Consider the following 20290-nt stretch of genomic DNA (forward strand, 5'->3'; position numbering starts at 1 on the left):
CCCCACACATCGAAGCCATGGTGTTAAGAAGGACCTTCGATACAGGGCCCCATTCATCATTTTGTAAGAGGGTGCCTTTATCGTTATCTTCCTTGCTTCATTTTTGTCCTCCGGTAATATTCTTGTTCCGAGATACACTTGTAGTAGGGTCATCCATGTTACCTCGTCTTCTTGTATGAGATCATTGACTTCTTCTTCCAGGATCGATTTCTTTTCTAGCACTTCCATCAATGCTTACTTCGTGAGGTGCTCAAATTTCAACGAGGCGAGTTTGCTTAGTGCGTCTGCCTTCTTGTTTTGGCTTTGTTGGACATGTTCAAGTTCGAAGGTTTTGAAACTTTCAATTAGTTCCTTCGCTTTTGAGAGGTAAAGTTGGATGGTGGGTTGTCGGGCTTCAAAGGTGCCCTTGATTTGGTTAGCCACTAATTGCGAGTCAACAAAAGCACGAAGATGGAGAATCTTTAGTTCCTTCGCCATTCTTAGTCCCGCGAGTAGCGCTTCGTATTCAGCCTCGTTATTGGTGGTTGTGAATTCGAAACAAAGTGCATAAGTAAACTCTTTTCCTTCAGGATTTACCAACATTAGGCCGGCACCTGATCCATCAGAGCTTGACGCACCGTCAGTGTACAACTTCCATTCTTCATTTGCAACCTTCGGAATGATAACTTGAGTGAAGTTCATTGTATCTTCTTCATCAATGTTATCTGTTTTGGCTATGAAATATGCCAATACTTGCCGTTCGATCGCGATCTTACCCTGAATTCGATGTCATGTTCACCCAACTCGATGGCCCATTTGGCCATCCTACCCGACTTTTCAGGCTTCGAAAGTACTTGTCTGATGGGTTTGTTGGTGAGTACCACTATTTGATGTGATTGGAAGTATTTCCGGAGTTTCCTATCTATGTGGACAAGTGCCAAGGTGAGCTTCTCAAGCACAGGATAGTTCATCTCTGCTCCCTGAAGTACCCGACTAACGAAGTATATCGATACTTATATCCTTTCTCGCTCCGAGACTAAGACTGTGCTGATACATTCTTTCGAATCTTCCAGATATATGAAGAGCGTTTCTCCTTGTACGGGTGAGGTCAAGGTTGGGAGATTGGCGATATATTCTTTCATTTCAATGAATGCTGATGTTAAAGCGAAGGGGTACAAAATAGTTATATTTTTACTACAAAATACTATTAAATACGATACAATTTTACACAAGTTATTTATTTATTTATAGAGCGGATATACCTAAACCTTGCTACAACACTTATAGGCAGTGTACCTAATCGTACAGTAGTGTAGTTTTTAGTAAGTCCGGTTCGTTCCACAGGGATCTTAGCTAAGTTTAACGCTATATTTTTAAAAACTATATTTGTAAAAATAAAAATATATATATAAGTAGTATTATTATTATAAAAGGGGGTTTTTACCGTTTAATGACCGGTTTGTCGATTTTAAAACTTAAGTCGCTGTTAAAATCTAATGTAAAATATTAAAAATAAATATAACTTAATTTAAAGCGTAAAGTAAATAACGATAATGAAATTGAGATAAATAAAAGTACGATAATTAAAAGTGCAATAAAATGACAGTAAATAAAATGCGATAATTAAAAGTGCAATTAAATATGAAATAAAGGAATTATGCTTATTTAAACTTCCGTAATCATGATGTTTGACGTGTTGATTTTTAGTTTATTACCATGGGGTAATTGTCCTTTGTCCTGGATTATTCAATATGTCCGTCTGGTTTTTGTCCATAACAGTCCATCAGTCATAAATATAAAGTGCGAGTGTCCTCGTCAAATTATCCTTATATCCGAAGTTAAATATTCCAACTAATTAGGGACTTAAACTATAATTACACCAAGTGTCCTTGTATATAATTCACCACTATTTTAATAAGTCCATAGACTATTAATCCATTCCCGTTTCTGATTAAATGAACGATTATTAGTACTTATAAATATCCCGCCCATCGTGTCCGATCGAGTGTATATGGTTATTTATAGGTACGTCCAATTGTAAATCTTTATATTAAATTACCAAACTATCATTTAATTAAACAAATATAAAGCCCATTAATAGCCCATAGTCTAATTTCCACAAGTGTCGTTCTTTTGTCCAAACCCCAATTATGGTACATAGCCCAATTACCCAATTTTTAATATTTAGCCCAACATTATGATTACTTCGGCTTTAAATAAGCATAATAATAACTTAGCTACGAGACATTAATTTAAAAACAAAATTAACCATAACTTACAGTGGGTATTGATACGTAGCGGTACACGGATAGAGTTTTGACTTACACAACCTTAAAATATTCGACTAACCCAACCTTATTATTATCACTAACTTAAAATTAAAATTACAAATTGAGATTACGACTTGGATTGATACTTGATACATAAATATAAGGGAAAGAAAAAGAATAAGAAAATTTAAGTGTAAAAAATACGTCCGAAAATGCTGAAATTTATAGATGTGGCCTGACATCTGATGCCATGCGATCGCATGGATTTAACACTGCTTGGCCATGCGATCGCATGGCCTACTTTTCCAGCTCACATGTCTTTATTTTCTTCTTTGTCAACGTTATTTAATATAATATATAATATATAAATAATTTATATAATTATTTAAATATTATATTTTATTCTTGTGCATAGTAGACTTGTAATTTTTGGTCCGTTGAGTCGGGCGTTAATAGTTGGCTCAGGTCCCGGTTCTGGATTTTCGAACGTCCTTTCGTATTATTTAATATCTTGTAGTTTGTGTTACGCGGCTCGTACTTTTGTAACTTCTAGACGTTTCTCATCAATAATTTGAACCACTTTGATTGTACTTTGTACTTTTGAGCTTTTTGGTCGTTTGCGTCTTCAATTCGTCGAATCTGTCTTTTGTCTTCACCTTTTATTATTTAAACGAATATCACTTGTAAATAGAACAATTGCAACTAAAAGCTTGTCTTTCTTGAGGAGTAATGCTATGAAATATATGTTCGTTTTTAGCATTATCAAATATTCACACACTTGAGCGTTGCTTGTCCTCAAGCAATATAGTCTTGAAATAAAAATACTAGAATCACTTCTTTATTCTTAACACTTTGTACATCAGTGATTTCTATACGGCGGTATGAACAATGATAATAACGATGTGGTTTAAGTCCCACATGACTATGAAAATTTAGATCCTTTAAGGAAATTGGATCTTTATGAAAACATTTGATCTTTTAAAAATTAAATCTAGCTTTTACCCTAGATAAGTTTTCCGGAATAACCCTTCACCGGTGTTTGCGAAATTGTTTTTGTGGGTTTGGTGGGTTTCAGATTTGAAAATTTTAGCTCAAAACTTGCGGTTTTGTATCACCCACTTGCTAACCTTGTATTGGGAAAGCAACACGTCCAGTATACTTGCTCCGTATATTACCTTTCGATAAACTACCGTCCGGTTGTAAAGGAAAGCGTTGAACAAGCAACTGTTAAGGCAATGTCCCGTGACATGCAGATGATCATGGTCTAAAACGTGTCGGATGCAATTACTATCCTTTGTAGGAGTAATAGTAAAGATCATCCTATAGTTTTTCGGTCTGGCACAAGGTCCTGTCTTTGACCATGCTATGCAACCACCATTTTTACAGTTGATACCCGATTTAGTTCAGGTGACTGAATGAATTCCAGGTGAATTCCTAGGATTTTACGTTCAATGGTAATGAATGCATAGAAAATGGGTTTTCAGAAAACAAATCGGTTTTAATTTTGATCAAAATATTTTCTCGTTCAAGCTCGAGTTTAGATATCATCGAATTTCATGAGTTTGAATTCTCAATCTTTAAAAGTCAATCTTAAGGATTGAGTAATATCAGTCTTAAAAGCTGATTTTTGATCTTTTAAGGAGATTATCCTTTCTGGGGATCTGATTCATTAGTCTTATCAAGCTAATTTGCACGGCGCCCTCCCCATTTTACGAGACAGATCCTCTCATGGTTACAATAAGTCTGACCACTTGGCGACCCTGTTTGATGCTGAGGTCCGTGGATTTTCAGCTGATTTTCGAGAAAACTTTTAAAGGTTTTTCGTAGACTCTACAACTGGTCTGGACGATAACTTCCTGACCTAAATCAAGAAGCGCGTGTCTTTTTCAGAAGACTTTACTTCCTTTTAATGATGGAATTAATTCATCGTGTATATCCATCTTTTCTTTCAAATATATTATAAGAAATTGGGTAAAACTGATAAAATTGTCCAAAACAAAAGTATCTTCAGTTATTTGTACAAAAATATGTGATATATATTTTAAATAACTTGGTAAATTTTTTCCACACTTGGCTTTTATTTTTCTTTCTTCCATTTTAAATGAATTCTAACATTTTCGGTTTGTTTCTCAATTTATGTCCTTTCCGAGGTAACAATAATTTCGGTGTTAACACCTAGTTTTATCGTTCATAAGTATGTATAAACATGATTTTGAGTTCATTTAATTGAAAATTTTGAAAAATTTTACTAGTATTGGGTAGTCAGTATATAAGACTAGGGTTGTTCTTTATTATCAGAGAGCACTAGATTCTAATACAACTACTGCGTTACTAGTATTTTTTTAATGATAACCAAGTGTATAAGTTAAAAATTTTAAAAATCTGAAAGAATTTAACCCCTTCCCACACTTAAGATCTTGCAATGCCCTCATTTGCAAGAAATCAGTAACAATTTAAATTATTGAGGGTTATTAGCGTAGAAAAATGATTAAATTTTACCAAAGTTTCCAAACATATTGGCGTTTGTTTGTTGAATGATAAATGGTGCACATCATTTGTTCATTCCGTCTTGTTGTTACATCACATTTGTTTTTCGTTTTGTCGTCAAAATTAGTAGCTTTTGCTGAACTTAATGCCAGTCTCTGAAAATGCGCTGTTTTACCCTGTTGTGTACAATTGACAATATACATACATACAAATAACATGCATGGTAATTTGAAATGGGACTTAAAATCCCACTTTCAAATCAAATATGAAATATTAGTACAACATTATAAAAATATTAAACATTACAATAAAAGTATCACAATATTATATGTTTAAACATAAATAAATAGAAATAATAAATAAAAATAATAATCATAGAAATCACCAATGGGAACTATATCAATCTGGATAGGGGTTCCAGTTCATGTCGTCGGTCGGGTTCCATGGTTGGTGATAGGTGTACTGGTAGGCCTGGTTAGGGTCGTAGAGAGTAAATGGTGGTCTCATCTCGGGCTGGTGTGGAGGATAGTAAGCGGGTTGGGTCGGTACGTAGTGATCCTGAGGTGATAGCCGACACATGATCTGATGCTGATGATAGTCCCATCTATCATGCTGTCGTTGCCTAGAATGTCCGTACTCATTCCGGGCTTGCCACTGCTCTAACCGACTAAATCTATCCTCGTTTGTCATTTCTACCTCATCTATACACTGGTAGACGTCAGTCATAGCCTCCCTAATGACATCCCTAATGTCATCCGCTTCCTCCATTTCCTCATCTGAACCTCTCTCTACCTGTGGATGATTACCATCATAGGGTACTGCCTGGTTGCTTCTGCTCTTTAATACCTTAGCACCCTGATAGACCCTCAATCCTAAAGGCTCAACATGTTCCCTACATACCAAAAATGGACCCCCTTGATCCCTATCTACACCCAAATACTCTCCAATGAGAGTAACAAAAATACCTCCCACTATTACTCCCCCTTCCTGTATTCCTTCCACCATCTTAGACAAATAAAAACCAACACAGTAAGGGATATTAACAAAGCCTCTTGGGTCTCGAATACACTTAAGGTAAAATAAATCATGTAAGGTCATTTTCTCCTTGTTGTGACCTCTCTGTGTAATCGAGTTAGCCAAAAATCTATGAATTATACGAAGCTCGGCTCTGTTAATATGTAAGTAGGAGTGTGTTCCTGCCTGCCCAAAAACATTATAATCTGACATACGCCTCCAGATGGCGTTAGCATCAAAATTCCTATCTACCCTTTCACCATGATAAATCAAGTTTGTACAATCGGGTAATAGTAATTCAGCGGGCGTATATATCTGTAAAGCCCTGGCCATGTCCAGCATGGACATCCTATACATCCTACGGCCAAGTATAAATCTAAGAAAACTTCAATCATCTAACCTATCTACATCCGCATTTAACGCTATAGTACTCATAAGCTCAACGCACCATTCTTTATATACAGGCCTACGAATGGTGAATAAACGTTCCCAATCGGGAAAAGAAGAGCTGCCATACCTTTGGATCAGTAGCAGTCTAACACGGTTAGCTAGTTAGACCCTTTCCAAAGGCTCCCAATCGATTACCCTTGGCACTTCTACATTTTTCGGTACCAGTTTGAATTTGTTACTTTGATATGTTGGGTAATCTTTCCAGCTTCGATCAAATCTCAGATTAGGATGCAACTGTTCTTCATGAATCGTTGGGTGTTGTACTATTGGATGCATCAGAAATACTACGTAGATATCAACATATTCTTGTTGCAGATCATAATAAGGTACGTGTTGATCAGGTTGTTGTTGTTGTTCCTGTTGTTGCTCCGGTTCATATTGTGGTTCATATTGCATTTCTGGTTCAGGTTCTGGAGCAGGTTGTCTAGATGATGATGATGCACCATCAGTATCGGTATTTCTCTGCAAAACACATTAAACACAAAATTTGTGCATCCAAATATGGATTAGTGTTAGCAAAATAACAACTTGAAACAATTACAATAACATGTTCAATCAAAATTAAACTTATACACATTTTCACAATTTTTACAATTCTACACTTTTTCAAATAAGCATATATGAAAATGTTTACAAAGTTCATAATCATTTAATTCAAATAACATGTTAAAACAACCATTACTAGTAATTAAACAAGTTTTAAATGGCATTTACATCAATTTAATCAAGTTCATGAATTATATATCTAAAAAGTCCACTTTAATTCTCAAAAATCATGTTTAGGATCAAAGTTTGGATCATTTAGCTACCTAAACATGTTACACTACTTAATTTAGCAATAATTCATGACAAAAATCGGCCATAACCTGTTTATATCAAAAAGCCCCAAATTGCTCAAGAACACAAACCCTAGATTCCTAAATATTTTGAAATTTTTGGCTTCAAATCATGTTAAATAGCATCAATCTAGGTTATACATGCATAATATACTAACAATTTAACTCTAATTACACTAGAAATTAACAAAATCAAATTAGGTAAAATATTGGTAAATATCACAAAAACTAGAAATTTTAAGAGTTTAGGGGTGTAATTTTCACCTTCTTGCTGAAAAATCCGAACCTAGGCAGTTGAATTTGGTGAAAAATTGATGATTTTAGGGTGATATGTATGTGTATGCTCGTGTGTTTGTGTGTGTTGTGGAGTGAGACAGAGAGCACTCGCTGCCTTTTTGTTCCAGACCTGAAATTGGTCCTCATGCGATCGCATGAGGTTGAAGGTCCAACCCCATGCGATCGCATGGGGACCTGGATTTTTTTTTTATTTTATTTAAAAACCTTATACTTTTAAAATATAGATTAATAAATTTTAAAAATTTGTCCCTTTTTAGGAGTGAGGGCATTTTGAATCGTTGTCCTAGTCCGTCCCTCGACAAAATATTAAAATTTGTCATTTTTAAGCGCAGTTTTAAAAGAAATTTTTTTTGGGTTTTTTAAATATTTTTGGCATACTTTAATTCAATAAGATTAAAAATAATGATAATAAAAGTTCTCGTCCCTCCCTTGGGTAGAGCAATTTCGGTTAAAAGACCTAGTTTTCAACTCACGACGAATTTTAAAAATCATATTTTTAACTTAGTGAAATAAAGTAAATTTTTATTTTTAAATTCACACCAAACTTAAATTTAAAATGCATAAAATTAAAAATTCATATTATTATCATTTTTATACATATAAAATTATATTAAAAATATTAATAATATTAATAATTTTTTTTTCAAATATTTACAAACTTAAATATATTGATTTAAAAAGATTTACAATATTAACTTAATATTTATATATTAATTTTAAAAACAAGGTAAAAATAAAATTAAAAATCTTTTTGGTCTTTTATCCCACTTTAATCAATCAAATATTATCAAAAATATACGCCCCTCTTTTCGGTAAAGTAATTTCGGCTATATTACCTAGTTTTACTCCTGACGAATTTTTGAAATATTTTGGGTTGATTGATTAAAGATATTAATACCATAAGAATAAACGGTAAATTTCGCAGTGATGTAATAAATTTTTGTATGATATCAATAATTTCGGTTACACATACCTAATTTTATTGAATACCAATTTAATACTTTATAGCGAACGGTTCAGCGTTTATTATCAAAAGGTTAAAAGCAATAAATAAAAATAAAAAATGTACATACTTACCTATGAGAAAGAATTCTCAGAGACCTGCTTTAGCCGACTCATAGGAGAGTCGTGTGATTTGGTTCTCCATAGCCACATAAGCATAACCTCGATTCTTCAATATCTTTTCTTCTAAACATATGAACGGTCCTTCTCTGCATAGAGTAACAAATTCGGTATTTGAATATGTTTGATTATTTGAACATTTACCTTCGTGTGACCATTTTCCGCATTTATAACATCTTTCAAGGTGTCGTGCTCTTCTTTTTGTTGCGGATTTTGATTTTCCTTTACCAAAATGTATCTTATGATGATCTTTTCTGAGTTCTTTTCTTACTCCGTCCATTTTGCCTCTTATGAATGATACCAGTTCACTTGAAAGTGTGTCATTATTACGTTTAGTAATCATAGCATGTAGCATTAGACCATGGTTCAGATCAAAGGAATTCTTCATCTCGTAAAACCTAAAAAAAATAAAAATTCAGAATGAGGGGAGAAGACTAGTTCTTTAGGGTCTGCTAGGGAAAGACCATTCGGATTCCATTCTCGGAAACTATACGAAAACAGAATAACTAACTCTAACGGAAATATATATTACCCTAAAAAGATTCGAACCTTCCCACACTTAGTTAGCCGTGATGTCGAAATTGTGATTAACTTCATCTTTAACTTTCATTTGATTATCTATGTAATGTTTAACTCTGTGACCATTAATTTTAAATTCAATCCCATTTAAATTTATTAATTCTACTATTCCGTATGGGAAAATTCTTTTGACTATGAATGGTCCAGACCATCTTGATTTCAATTTTCCAGGAAATAGCTTGAATCGTGAATTGAAAAGAAGAACTCTGTCTCCTTCTTTAAATTCTTTTAAACTTCTGATTCTTTTATCATGCCATTTCTTCGTTCTTTCCTTATAGATTAACGAATTTTCGTATGCTTCATGTCTTAATTCTTCTAATTCGTTTAGTTGGCTTAACCGTAGACGTCCGGCTTCAAGCAAATCAAGATTACATGTCTTCAAAGCCTAAAATGCTTTGTGTTCAATTTCTACTGGAAGATGACATGCTTTTCCGTAAACGAGTCTAAAAGGTGTGGTTCCAATTGGAGTTTTGTAGGCTGTTCTAAAAGCCCAGAGTGCATCCTCTAATTTCATGGACCATTCCTTCAGATTTGATCCTACGGTTTTCTCTAGAATACGTTTTAAAGCTCGGTTGGTATTTTCAACTTGTCCACTTGTTTGTGGATGATAAGCGGCTGAGATTTTATGAGTTACTCCATATCTTTTGAGAACTTTCTCAAGTTGATTATTACATAAATGAGTACCCCGATCACTTATTAAAGCTTTCGGTGTTCCAAACCTAGCAAAAAGACGGTTTAAGAAGTTGACTACAACTCGTGCATCGTTAGTTGGGAGAGCTTGTGCTTCCGCCCATTTAGATACATAATCAACGGCAACGAGAATGTAGAGATTATTATGAGATTTTGGAAATGGACCCATAAAGTCAATACCCCAAATGTAAAATACTTCACATACTTGAATGACATTTTATGGCATTTCATCACGTTGACTTATTTTTCCAACCCTTTGACAAGCATCACAAGATTTGCAAAGAAGGTGTGCGTCTTTGAAAATTGTAGGCCAATAGAATCCAGCATCGTAAACTTTTCTTGTTGTGAGTTGAGGCCCATAATGCCCTCCTGTTGGTCCTGTGTGACACTGATTTAAGATTTGACTAGCTTCATCTTCGAATACACATCGGCGTATTATTCCATCGGGACAACTTTTAAACAAATGTGGATCTTCCCAGAAATAGTGTTTTATATCACTAAAGAATTTCTTTCATTTTTGGTACGATAATCCTTTTTCAAGGAATCCACATACTAAGTAGTTTGCATAGTCTGCAAACCATGGAATTTCACTATAATCTATCTTCAATAGATATTCATCAGGAAAGTTGTCTTATATGGCCGATTCATTTAGAACTTCTAATTCGGGATTTTCAAGACGAGAAAGATGATCAGCTGCGAGATTTTCTGCTCCCTTTTTGTCTCGGATTTCAATATCGAACTCTTGTAAGAGTAAGATCCAACGGATTAATCGTGGTTTGGCATCTTGTTTCAAAAATAGGTATCTAAGAGCAGAATGGTCAGTATAGACCACCGTTTTAGCTAGAAAGAGATATGAACGAAATTTGTCAAAAGCAAAGACAATGGCAATGAGTTCTTTTTCAGTAGTTGTGTAATTTGTTTGTGCTCCTTGTAATGTCTTACTAGCATAATAAATAGGTTGAAATCGTTTTTCAATCCTTTATCCTAAAACGGCTCCCATTGCAAAATCACTTGCATCGCACATGAGTTCAAACGGTAGATTCCATTTTGGAGTTATCATGATCGGCGCATTAGTGAGTTTTTCTTTAAGAATATTAAAAGATTTGATGCATTCATCTGAAAAGATGAATGGAGCATCCTTTTCTAGGAGTTTATTCATAGGAGTGGCAATTTTAAAAAAATCTTTTATGAAACGTCGGTAAAAACCGGCATGCCCTAGAAAACTTCTAACTCCTCTAACATTGGTGGGATGTGGAAGTTTAGCAATTACATCTACTTTAGCTCTATCCACTTCAATTCCTTCCTTTGAAATTTTATGACCAAGAACGATGCCTTCTTTAACCATGAAATGGCATTTCTCCCAATTAAGAACTAGATTTGATTGTTCGCATCTAATAAGCATTCGTTCAAGATTAACTAGACATGATTCAAATGTATCACCGAAGACTGAAAAGTCATCCTTGAAAACTTCCATGCATTCTTCTATCATGTCTTGAAAAATCGCCATCATGCACCTTTGAAAGGTTGCAGGGGCGTTGCAAAGTCCAAATGGCATGCGTTTGTAAGCAAAAGTACCATAAGGGCACGTGAACGTGGTTTTCTCTTGGTCCTCGAGTGCTATTGAAATTTGAAAATATCCGGAAAAACCATCAAGAAAACAATAGTAACTATTTCCGGCTAATCTTTCCAACATTTGATCAATGAAAGGTAAGGGAAAGTGATCTTTTCTGGTGGCATCATTTAATTTTCTATAATCAATACAAACACGCCATCCTGTTACAGTCCTAGTAGGAATAAGCTCATTTTTCTCATTTGTAAGGACAGTCATGCCACCCTTCTTAGGTACGCATTGAACTGGGCTTACCCATGGACTATCAGAGATTGGATAAATTTGTAGTGACCCGAACTTTTCCATGTTTATATATATATATATTAAATGAAATTGTTATTTACATGATTAAGTGTTTCCAACATGTTAAGCAATCAAACTTGTTAAGACTTGATTAATTGAAATAGGTTTCATATAGACAATTGACCACCCAAGTTGACCGGTGATTCACGAACATTAAAACTTGTAAAAACTATACGATGACATATATATGGTTATATATATAGTTAACATGATTTTATTATAAGTATGTATCTCATTAGGTATTTTAACAATGAGTTATATACATAAAAATGAGACTATTAATTTAAGAAACTCGAAAACGATATATATAACGATTATCGTTATAACAACGTCTTACTAGGTACATATGAATCATATTAAGATATTGATACACTTGGTTAATTATGTTAAATGATAAGTAAATATATTATTAAGTGTATTAACAATGAAATACATATGTAAAAATAAGACTACTAACTTAATGATTTCGAAACGAGACATATATGTAACGATTATCGTTGTAACGACATTTAACTGTATATATATCATACTAAGATATATTATATATCATGATATCATGATAATATAACAATTTAAAATCTCATTTGTTATAATAAACAATGGGTTAACAACATTCAACAAGATCGTTAACCTAAAGGTTTCAAAACAACATTTACATGTAACGACTAACGATGACTTAACGACTCAGTTAAAATGTATATACATGTAGTGTTTTAATATGTATTCATACACTTTTGAAAGACTTCAAGACACTTATCAAAATACTTCTACTTAACAAAAATGCTTACAATTACATCCTCGTTCAGTTTCATCAACAATTCTACTTGTATGCACCCGTATTCGTACTCGTACAATACATAGCTTTTAGATGTATGTACTATTGGTATATACACTCTAATGATCAGCTCTTAGCAGCCCATGTGAGTCACCTAACACATGTGGGAACCATCATTTGGCAACTATCATGAAATATCTCATAAAATTACAAAAATATGAGTAATCATTCATGACTTATTTACATGAAAACAAAATTACATATCCTTTATATCTAATCCACACACCAACGACCAAAAACACCTACAAACACTTTAATTCTTCAATTTTCTTCATCTAATTGATCTCTCTCAAGTTCTATCTTCAAGTTCTAAGTGTTCTTCATAAATTCCAAAAGTTCTAGTTTCATAAAATCAAGAATACTTCCAAGATTGCAAGTTTACTTCCAAGTTTTCTAAATCCATTCCAAGTAATCATCCAAGATCAAGAAACCTTTGTTACTTACAGTAGGTTATCTTTCTAATACAAGGTAATAATCATATTCAAACTTTAATTCAATTTCTATAACTATAACAATCTTATTTCGAGTGAAAATCTTACTTGAAATTGTTTTCGTGTCATGATTCTGCTTCAAGAACTTTCATGCCATCCAAGGATCCTTTGAAGCTAGATCTATTTTTCTCATTTCTAGTAAGTTTATCCAAGGAACTTGAGGTAGTAATGATGTTCATAACATCATTCGATTCATACATATAAAGCTATCTTATTCGAAGGTTTAAACTTGTAATCACTAGAACATAGTTTAGTTAATTCTAAACTGGTTCGCAAATAAAAGTTAATCCTTCTAACTTGACTTTTAAAATCAACTAAACACATGTTCTATATCTATATGATATGCTACCTTAATGATTTAAAACCTGGAAACACGAAAAACACCGTAAAACCGGATTTACGCCGTCGTAGTAACACCGCGGGCTGTTTTGGGTTAGTTAATTAAAAACTATGATAAACTTTGATTTAAAAGTTGTTATTTTGGGAAAATGATTTTTATTATGAACATTAAATTATATCCAAAAATTATGGTTAAACTCAAAGTGGAAGTATGTTTTTGAAAATGGTCATCTAGACGTCATTCTTTCGACTGAAATGACTACCTTTACAAAAACGACTTGTAACTTATTTTTCCGACTATAAACCTATACTTTTTCTGTTTAGTTCATAAAATAGAGTTCAATATGAAACCATAGCAATTTGATTCACTCAAAACGGATTTAAAATGAAGAAGTAATGGGTAAAACAAGATTGGATAATTTTTCTCATTTTAGCTACGTGAAAATTGGTAACAAATCTATTCCAACCATAACTTAATCAACTTGTATTGTATATTATGTAATCTTGAGATACCATAGACACGTATACAATGTTTCAACCTATCATGTTGACACATCTATATATATTTCGAAACAACCATAGACACTCTATATGTGAATGTTGGAGTTAGGTATACAGGGTTGAGGTTGATTCCAAAATATATATAGTTTGAGTTGTGATCAATACTGAGATACGTATACACTGGGTCGTGGATTGATTCAAGATAATATTTATCGATTTATTTCTGTACATCTAACTGTGGACAACTAGTTGTAGGTTACTAACGAGGACAGCTGACTTAATGAACTTAAAACATCAAAATATATTAAAAGTGTTGTAAATATATTTTGAACATACTTTGATATATATGTACATATTGTTATAGGTTCGTGAATCAACCAGTGGCCAAGTCTTACTTCCTGATGAAGTAAAAATCTGTGAAAGTGAGTTATAGTCCCACTTTTAAAATCTAATATTTTTGGGATGAGAATACATGTAGGTTTTATAAATGATTTACAAAATAGACACAAGTACGTGAAACTACATTCTATGGTTGAATTATCGAAATCGAATATGCCCCTTTTTATTAAGTCTGGTAATCTAAGAATTAGGGAACAGACACCCTAATTGACGCGAATCCTAAAGATAGATCTATTGGGCCTAACAAACTCCATCCAAAGTACCGGATGCTTTAGTACTTCGAAATTTATATCATATCCGAAGGGTGTCCCGGAATGATGGGGATATTCTTATATATGCATCTTGTTAATGTCGGTTACCAGGTGTTCACCATATGAATGATTTTTATCTCTATGTATGGGATGTGTATTGAAATATGAAATCTTGTGGTCTATTGTTACGATTTGATATATATAGGTTAACCCTATAACTCACCAACATTTTTGTTGACGTTTAAAGCATGTTTATTCTCAGGTGAATACTAAGAGCTTTCGCTGCTGCATACTAAAATAAGGTCAAGATTTGGAGTCCATGTTTGTATGATATTGTGTAAAAACTGCATTCAAGAAACTGATTTCGATGTAACATATTTGTATTGTAAACCATTATGTAATGGTCGCGTGTAAACAGGATATTTTAGATTATTATTATTTGATAATCTACGTAAAGCTTTTTAAACCTTTATTTATGAAATAAAGGTTATGGTTTGTTTTAAAAATGAATGCAGTCTTTGAAAAATGTCTCATATAGAGGTCAAAACCTCGCAACGAAATCAATTAATATGGAACGTTTTTAATCAATAAGAACGGGACATTTCAGTTGGTATCCGAGCGTTGGTCTTAGAGAACCAGAAATTTGCATTAGTGTGTCTTGTAGAGTTTGTTAGGATGCATTAGTGAGTCTGGACTTCGACCGTGTTTTCTTTAAAAATGATTGCTTAACATTTTTGTTGGAAACTATTTATTATTAACATTTAACATGTATATATTATGTGATATATTAATCTCTTAACATGTTTGATATTGTGTGATAGATGTCTACCTCTAGCATAAATCCCATTGACTCACCTAATAATAACGAAGAGTCGAATATATATTAGACTGATTCACAAGTTCCCGAAGAAGAACCGGAAGAAGAATCAGAACCGGAAGAAGAATCAGAACCGGAAGAGGAGGAACCGGAGGAGGAAATAGAACCGGTGGGGGAAATAATAAAACGGTTAAGAAAAAGAAAATCCTCAACCAACCGACCAAGCTTAATTATGGTCAATGGTGTTTCCGCCAAGGAAGCAAAATATTGGGAGGATTACCAATTCTCCGATGAATCGGATTCCGACGAGAATTCCGATGATGTTATAGAAATTACCCCAACTGAATTTAAAAAGGCAAAAGAAAATAATAAGGGAAAGGGCATAAAAATAGAGAAATCTAATTCCAACCCCGATGAACTTTATATATATCGTCAACCCCCGAAGCCCTTAAGTTGTAACAATGACCCGGGAACCTCTAAACTACCAGGTTTTTCTAAACCGTTGTGGAAAACGACAGTTCGTATTAGGGGAACATCATATATCCCTAGAAACTTGGCAAAACGAACAAAAACCGAAGAAGAAGAAATGAGCGAGTCGGAATAAGATAGTTGTATTCGTGTGGTGTAATATATGTAATATAGTGTGCTTATGCTTTATGATATATGTAAAAATTGCGTGTATTAATAAGTATTTTTTTATGAATCTAACTCTTGTCTATTTTACAGTATAAAAACACAAAATGAATAGACAACCCAATATTTTAAGAGACCTACCCGGAGACATGATTGATGAAATCTTGTCTAGAGTCGGTCAGAATTCTTCGGCACAACTATTTACGGCGAAATCAGTTTGTAAGACATTCGAAGAACGTTCCAAGAATGTCTTGGTTTATAAGAGACTTTCGTTTGAAAGATGGGGGATATCACATTGGGAAACCCATAAGTTACGATGTGTTTACTTTGACGCATATATTGCGGGGAACCCAAATGCTATTTTACGCAACGGGTTAAGAAATTATTTTGACTCAATGTATCCGAATATAGGACTTCATGATTTAGAAAAAGCGGCTAACATGCAACATAAAGAAGCATGCTATGCTTACGGGTTAGTAATGTTCGCTTCTCACCAAAGTGAGAAAAAGAACATCGGGCTACAACTATTAAACAAAACGTTCCCACAAGTGACGGAGTCGGTAATTGGGGTAAGAAATGAGGTTTTTAGGTTATTACGAGACTGTTGGTCATTACATAACCCTCGTCCCTTTGACGACGTTACAACACGCTATCTTATCAACTGCCATAACGGTTATGTTACACAAGACCAAGGATGGGAAGTAGTCCTAGTAAAACCAGAATGCATGACTTGTTTCTGGACGTATGAATTACGTGTCTTTATTGCCTTTGCTGAATGACTTGTGTACTAGCTAGAATTATCTTCACAACTATCTTGTATCAAAGTTATTGTGTGCTATATTTCATGCTTTATGTAAAATAAGCGTTATTGTAAGTTTGTAAAATATTGTATAAAAGTTTGAACGCGAAATATTATTATAATCAGTTTTTCATATAGAATTGTAGTAGTTGAATTGTATATTAGCTACTAAGTATGAACTTAACGGGTAGGTACTACCCGAATTTAAACTTATAAAACGCTTATACGAAGAAAAAGCTTTTATAAATGAGTTCATATTATGCTACGAAATACTATTAACTACTCTTAATATTCTGTATGATTAACTTGTTCCATTTGACTATTTTGAAGGAAATGGCACCGACTACTCGACACACCGTGAATATGAATGAAGAGGAATTCCGTACTTTTCTAGCTTCAAACATAGCCGCAGTACAGGCTGCGCTACATACCAACAATAACCTTGGATCTAGCAGTACAGGAAATCGTGTAGGATGCACCTACAAAGAATTCACTGCCTGCAAACCTTTGGAATTTGATGGAACCGAAGGACCGATCGGATTGAAATGGTGGACCGAGAAGGTCGAATCGGTGTTTGCCATAAGTATGTGTACTGAAGAGGACAAAGTGAAGTACGCTACGCATACCTTCACAGGTTCTGCGTTAACATGGTGGAATACCTATCTAGAGCAAGTAGGACAAGATGATGCGTACGTACTACCGTGGTCAGCATTCAAGCACTTGATGAACGAGAAGTACCGTCCCAGAACCGAGGTCAATAAGCTCAAGACAAAACTTAGAGGGTTACGAACCCAAGGATTTGATATTACCACGTACGAAAGACGATTCACAGAATTGTGCCTATTGTGTCCGGGAGCGTTCGAAGATGAGGAAGAGAAGATCGACGCGTTTGTGAAAGGATTACCGGAAAGAATCCAAGAAGATATAAGTTCACATGAGCCCGCCTCCATACAACAGGCATGTAGAATGGCTCACAAACTAGTGAACCAGATTGAGGAAAGAATTAAAGAACAGACGGCTGAAGAGGCCAATGTGAAGCAAGTCAAAAGAAAGTGGGAGGAAAACGGTGATAAGAATCACCAATACAACAACAACAGCAATTACAATAATAATCGCAACAATTATCCCAACAATCGTAACTACAACAAACGGCCTAACAACAACAACAACAACAACAATAACAATAGCAACTTACACAATCATCCCAACAAAAATAACAACCGCACCAACAACAACAACAATCAGAAGCAGCTATGCCAAAGGTGTGAAAAGTATCACTCGAGGTTCTGCACCAAATTTTGCAACAAGTGTAAAAGAAATGGTCATAGCGCGGCGAAGTGTGAGGTCTACGGACCAGGGGTTAACAGAACGAAAGGAACAAATGGTGTCAGAACGAGTAATGGCGGAGCAAGTAGTGTCGGAGCAAGTTATGCCAATGTAGTTTGTTATAAATGTGGAAAACCGGGCCACATTATTAGAAATTGCCTGGACCAGGAGAACACGAATGGACAAGGCCGTGGAAGAGTTTTCAATATTAATGCGGCAGAGGCACAGGAAGACCCGGAGCTTGTTATGGGTACGTTTCTTATTGACAATAAATCTGCTTACGTTTTATTTGATTCGGGTGCGGATAGAAGCTATATGAGTAGAGATTTTTGTGCTAAATTAAGTTGTCCATTGACGCCGTTGGATAGTAAATTTTTACTCGAATTAGCAAACGGTAAATTAATTTCAGCAGATAATATATGCCGAAATCGAGAAATTAAACTGGGTAGTGAAATATTTAAGATTGATTTGATACCAGTAGAGTTAAGGAGTTTTGATGTAATAGTTGGCATGGACTGGCTGAAGAAGGTGAAAGCAGAGATCGTATGTTATAAAAATGCAATTCGCATTGTACGAGAAGAAGGAGAACCCTTAATGGTGTACGGAGAAAAGGGCAACATGAAGCTACATCTTATTAGTAATTTGAAGGCACAAAAACTAATAAGAAAAGGTTGCTATGCTGTTCTAGCACACTTCGAGAAAGTACAAACTGAAGAAAAGAGCATCAATGATGTTCCCGTCGCAAAAGAATTTCCCGATGTATTTCCGAAAGAATTATCGGGACTACCTCCACATCGATCTGTTGAATTTCAAATAGATCTTGTACCAGGAGCTGCACCAATAGCTCGTGCTCCTTATAGACTCGCACCCAGCGAGATGAAAGAACTGCAAAGCCAACTGCAAGAACTATTAGAACGTGGTTTCATTCGACCAAGCACATCACCATGGGGAGCTCCTGTTTTGTTTGTCAAGAAGAAGGATGGTACATTTAGGTTGTGTATTGACTACAGAGAGTTGAACAAACTTACCATCAAAAACCGTTATCCACTGCCGAGAATTGATGACTTATTTGATCAACTACAAGGCTCGTCGATTTATTTGAAGATCGATTTACGTTCTGGATATCATCAAATGCGAGTAAAGGAGGATGATATTCCAAAAACTGCTTTTAGGACGCGTTATGGTCATTACGAGTTTATGATTATGCCGTTTGGATTGACTAACGCACTAGCTGTGTTCATGGACCTTATGAACCGAGTGTGTGGGCCATATCTTGACAAGTTTGTCATTGTTTTCATCGATAACATACTTATTTACTCAAAGAATGATCAAGAGCACGAAGAACATTTGAGAAAAGTGCTAGAAGTATTGAGGAAAGAAAAACTGTACGCTAAGTTTTCAAAGTGTGCATTTTGGTTTGAAGAAGTTCAATTCCTCGGTCACATAGTGAACAAAGAAGGTATCCAGGTGGACCCGGCAAAGATCGAAACCGTTGAAAAGTGGGAAACCCCAAAAACTCCGAAGCATATACGTCAATTTTTAGGATTGGCTGGTTATTACAGAAGATTCATCCAAGATTTCTCCAAAATAGCAAAACCCTTGACTGCATTAACACATAAAGGGAAGAAATTTGAATGGAAGGATGAACAAGAGAAGGCGTTTCAATTATTGAAGAAAAAGCTAACTACGACACCTATATTGTCATTGCCTGAAGGGAATGATGATTTTTTTTGATTTATTGTGACGCATCAAAGCAAGGTCTCGGTTGTGTATTAATGCAACGGACGAAGGTGATTGCTTATGCGTCTAGACAATTGAAGATTCACAAGCAAAATTATATGACGCATGATTTAGAATTAGGCGCGGTTGTTTTTGCATTAAAGACTTGGAGGCACTACTTATATGGGGTCAAAAGTATTATATATACCGACCACAAAAGTCTTCAACGCATATTTAATCAGAAACAACTGAATATGAGGCAGCGTAGGTGGATTGAATTGTTGAATGATTATGACTTTGAGATTCGTTACCACCCGGGGAAGGCAAATGTGGTAGCCGACGCCTTGAGCAGAAAGGACAGAGAACCCATTCGAGTAAAATCTATGAATATAATGATTCACACTAACCTTACTACTCAAATAAAGGAGGCGCAACAAGGAGTTTTAAAAGAGGGAAATTTAAAGGATGAAATACCCAAAGGATCGGAGAAGCATCTTAATATTCGGGAAGACAGAACCTGGTATAGGGCTGAAAGAATTTGGGT

General features: G+C 34.7%; 1 protein-coding gene across 1 annotated transcript; it reads right to left on the reverse strand.

Moving 5' to 3' along the window:
• Positions 1–234: 234 nt before the first annotated feature.
• Positions 235–950, reverse strand: LOC139870538 (uncharacterized). The gene is made up of 2 exons (XM_071858323.1): positions 861–950; positions 235–756 (listed from the first exon to the last, which is right to left on the reverse strand). The coding sequence occupies exons 1-2, from the start codon at positions 948–950 to the stop codon at positions 235–237; spliced, it is 612 nt and encodes a 203-aa protein (XP_071714424.1).
• Between the last annotated feature and the right edge of the window lie 19340 nt (positions 951–20290).

This window comes from Rutidosis leptorrhynchoides, chromosome 10, assembly GCF_046630445.1.
Source record: "Rutidosis leptorrhynchoides isolate AG116_Rl617_1_P2 chromosome 10, CSIRO_AGI_Rlap_v1, whole genome shotgun sequence".
Taxonomy (NCBI): Eukaryota; Viridiplantae; Streptophyta; class Magnoliopsida; order Asterales; family Asteraceae; genus Rutidosis; species Rutidosis leptorrhynchoides.